General features: G+C 28.5%; 1 protein-coding gene across 1 annotated transcript; it reads right to left on the bottom strand.

The window, feature by feature from the left end:
- Window positions 1-219: 219 nt before the first annotated feature.
- LOC112599232 lies at window positions 220-1,642 on the bottom strand. The gene is made up of 2 exons (XM_025346048.1): window positions 1,341-1,642; window positions 220-404 (listed from the first exon to the last, which is right to left on the bottom strand). Exons 1-2 carry the CDS (start codon window positions 1,609-1,611, stop codon window positions 265-267), a joined length of 411 nt encoding a protein of 136 aa, XP_025201833.1. The 5' UTR covers window positions 1,612-1,642; the 3' UTR covers window positions 220-264.
- Window positions 1,643-2,432: the final 790 nt, after the last annotated feature.

Raw genomic sequence — 2,432 nt, 5'->3', positions numbered from 1 at the left:
GGTTACGAAACTATTTTATGTACGTAATAAATTATTATTTAAGTTATAAATCATAATACATAATGTATTTTGTACTTCATGATCTTATATGCTCTTATATGATATCATATGATAAAATAAAATCATTCCAACAATTACCATTGTATTCGAAATATTTTATTTATACAAAGTGTAGCAGAAGAAAACATTTGGTAAATTAAATCAATGTTAACTCAAATATAATACAATTATATACATTATCAATTTATGATAAGCTAATCTAATTTATTGGCTACACGATAAAATCCACCGAAATTGTCTACACGTTTCTTTAGTTTCTATCTCATGTTGTAATATTTTTTCATTGTTTCTATTGATGTTTTCGATTACAGCCAACCACCAAGCATCATCATTTCTCACGCACCCTGAAAATGATAAACATACTTATTAGTTTGTTTTTTTTTTTTTCAAATTTCATTATTATTATTATAATGAGAATGAATGATGATTAAATTAAAAGCAAACAATGGAACTATCTAAATTGTAACTATTTATGAATTTGTAATTGACAAATAAAACATAATTATATTATTAAGTTACAGTTCCTACACCAATATCATTAATAATAATATAATCTATAAAAAATATTATTATTTCCTTCATAATAATGCTATTTTTATTTTAGCACATCATGGGGGGAAGAAGTATGGATTCCTCTCCCCAAGAATCGACTGCTGAATTTTATTCATATATATCATAAATGTGTATATATCAAAATAACTTCATTATTTCTAATACTATTAAAATAATATAAATCGGCCCGACCATTTTCGGTGAAACTAAAAAAATATTTAAAGGAACTAATCAAAATAATACGAATCTCTTCTCCCGCCAAAGTCATGACGATACGTCTTCTGGAAAACTATAATCTTGGCAATAAAAATAAAAAAAAATACCATGTTCACAACACAGAAATATGATTAAAAATAAGGTGCGTATCTACTGTGTTTGGTGAGTAATTTATATTACTTTTATATACGAGTATAAACTATTTTATAGTATTATTATTTATTGAACATGATTTCGTACAACTACGATAATATACTTATAGTACACATCTTCATCCGTATACAGTCTACACTCTACAATAGCGTCAATAGGTATATTTTATGTATCAGTTACAAATATTTTCCTCGCCGACCACATGCAAGCTGAATATTATATTGTTTTAATATTATACAAAATCATAAAATTTTTAACATGATATTATTCTTATAATAATAATTCATATTATTTATTCGATAATATAATAATTACTACAATTAAAATTGAGAAGTAAGCTGTAAGTAGATATATATTACGCAGTTTTTCGGGTTCAGCTGGCAATTGTGCTTTAGGCTGCAACGAATAACTACCACTATAGCGTTTGTCATCAACAGTTTCTTCGAAAATTTGTCTGTACTGTCCATCGTAGCCAACTACAGAGCACCGCTGCTCCTGCGCGAAACGATCACTGAAAAACGTCGGCATTTCGATAATGGACCGTTGCGATCTTGGAATCTTCGACTTCAGATGGCACGCGAAAATTGCCGTACACTGCAAAAGAGCGAAGAATATGGTTCTTTGATGCATTGCCGTCTGCGCAGTGATACGGTACACGTAGTTCTGGATTAAATGGTCACGGTCTCAACGAGGAAAAGAAATTTTTTAAACAAAATGGAAGTCCAGTATGCAAATGACGACCATGTCCATAAACACCTTTCCACTAATATTATGAGAATGATTGACCACGGAAACGTTGCGACGACTCATGGATATGATACCAATAATAATAACAATAATATAATATTAATATTATCATCGAATTATCCGTCCTACATGCACGTATGCACACATCATATGCGTATCATTTTTTTGATAAAAATATTAAATAACATTATACGATTATTATTATACGATGATGTGTTGTTTCGTGCACAAATGTTTGAGTTTGGAAGCAATCGAGGATCTCCAAGTTTAATATAGTTATTATTTTATTTTTTCAGGAAATGCATTTTCCAGAAAAAAATATTTATAGTCAACTGGAAACATTCTTTATTTGTTTATAGAATTCTAGTTGAAGAACTTATTAAATAAGATACTATTTGTACAATGTTTATTTTTAGTTTATACGTATAACAAGTATATAATATTATGGTTAGCGTCTATGGGTACGGACAAATATTTGTAACACTCATTTAAACGAATGTCTGATAAAACCGCCGATTTTTATTGGATTCTCACCATCAATATCGCAGAACGCTTGATGTTATAATTATACATTTCCCTAGATATAGGTTTTTATTAACATCATTCTTTTTTGTTGTTCTACAAATTATGCCTTGATGCATTTTATGAACATCTACAGAATAGATATTAGTATAATAGTTAAGTGTTAAATCTACTTCATATTA

Source organism: Melanaphis sacchari, unplaced genomic scaffold, assembly GCF_002803265.2.
Source record: "Melanaphis sacchari strain LSU unplaced genomic scaffold, SCAv2.0 Contig4_pilon_pilon, whole genome shotgun sequence".
Classification (NCBI taxonomy): domain Eukaryota; kingdom Metazoa; phylum Arthropoda; class Insecta; order Hemiptera; family Aphididae; genus Melanaphis; species Melanaphis sacchari.
The sequence above is the reverse complement of the archived record's forward strand: the minus strand, read 5'-3'. Positions and strand labels throughout refer to the sequence as shown.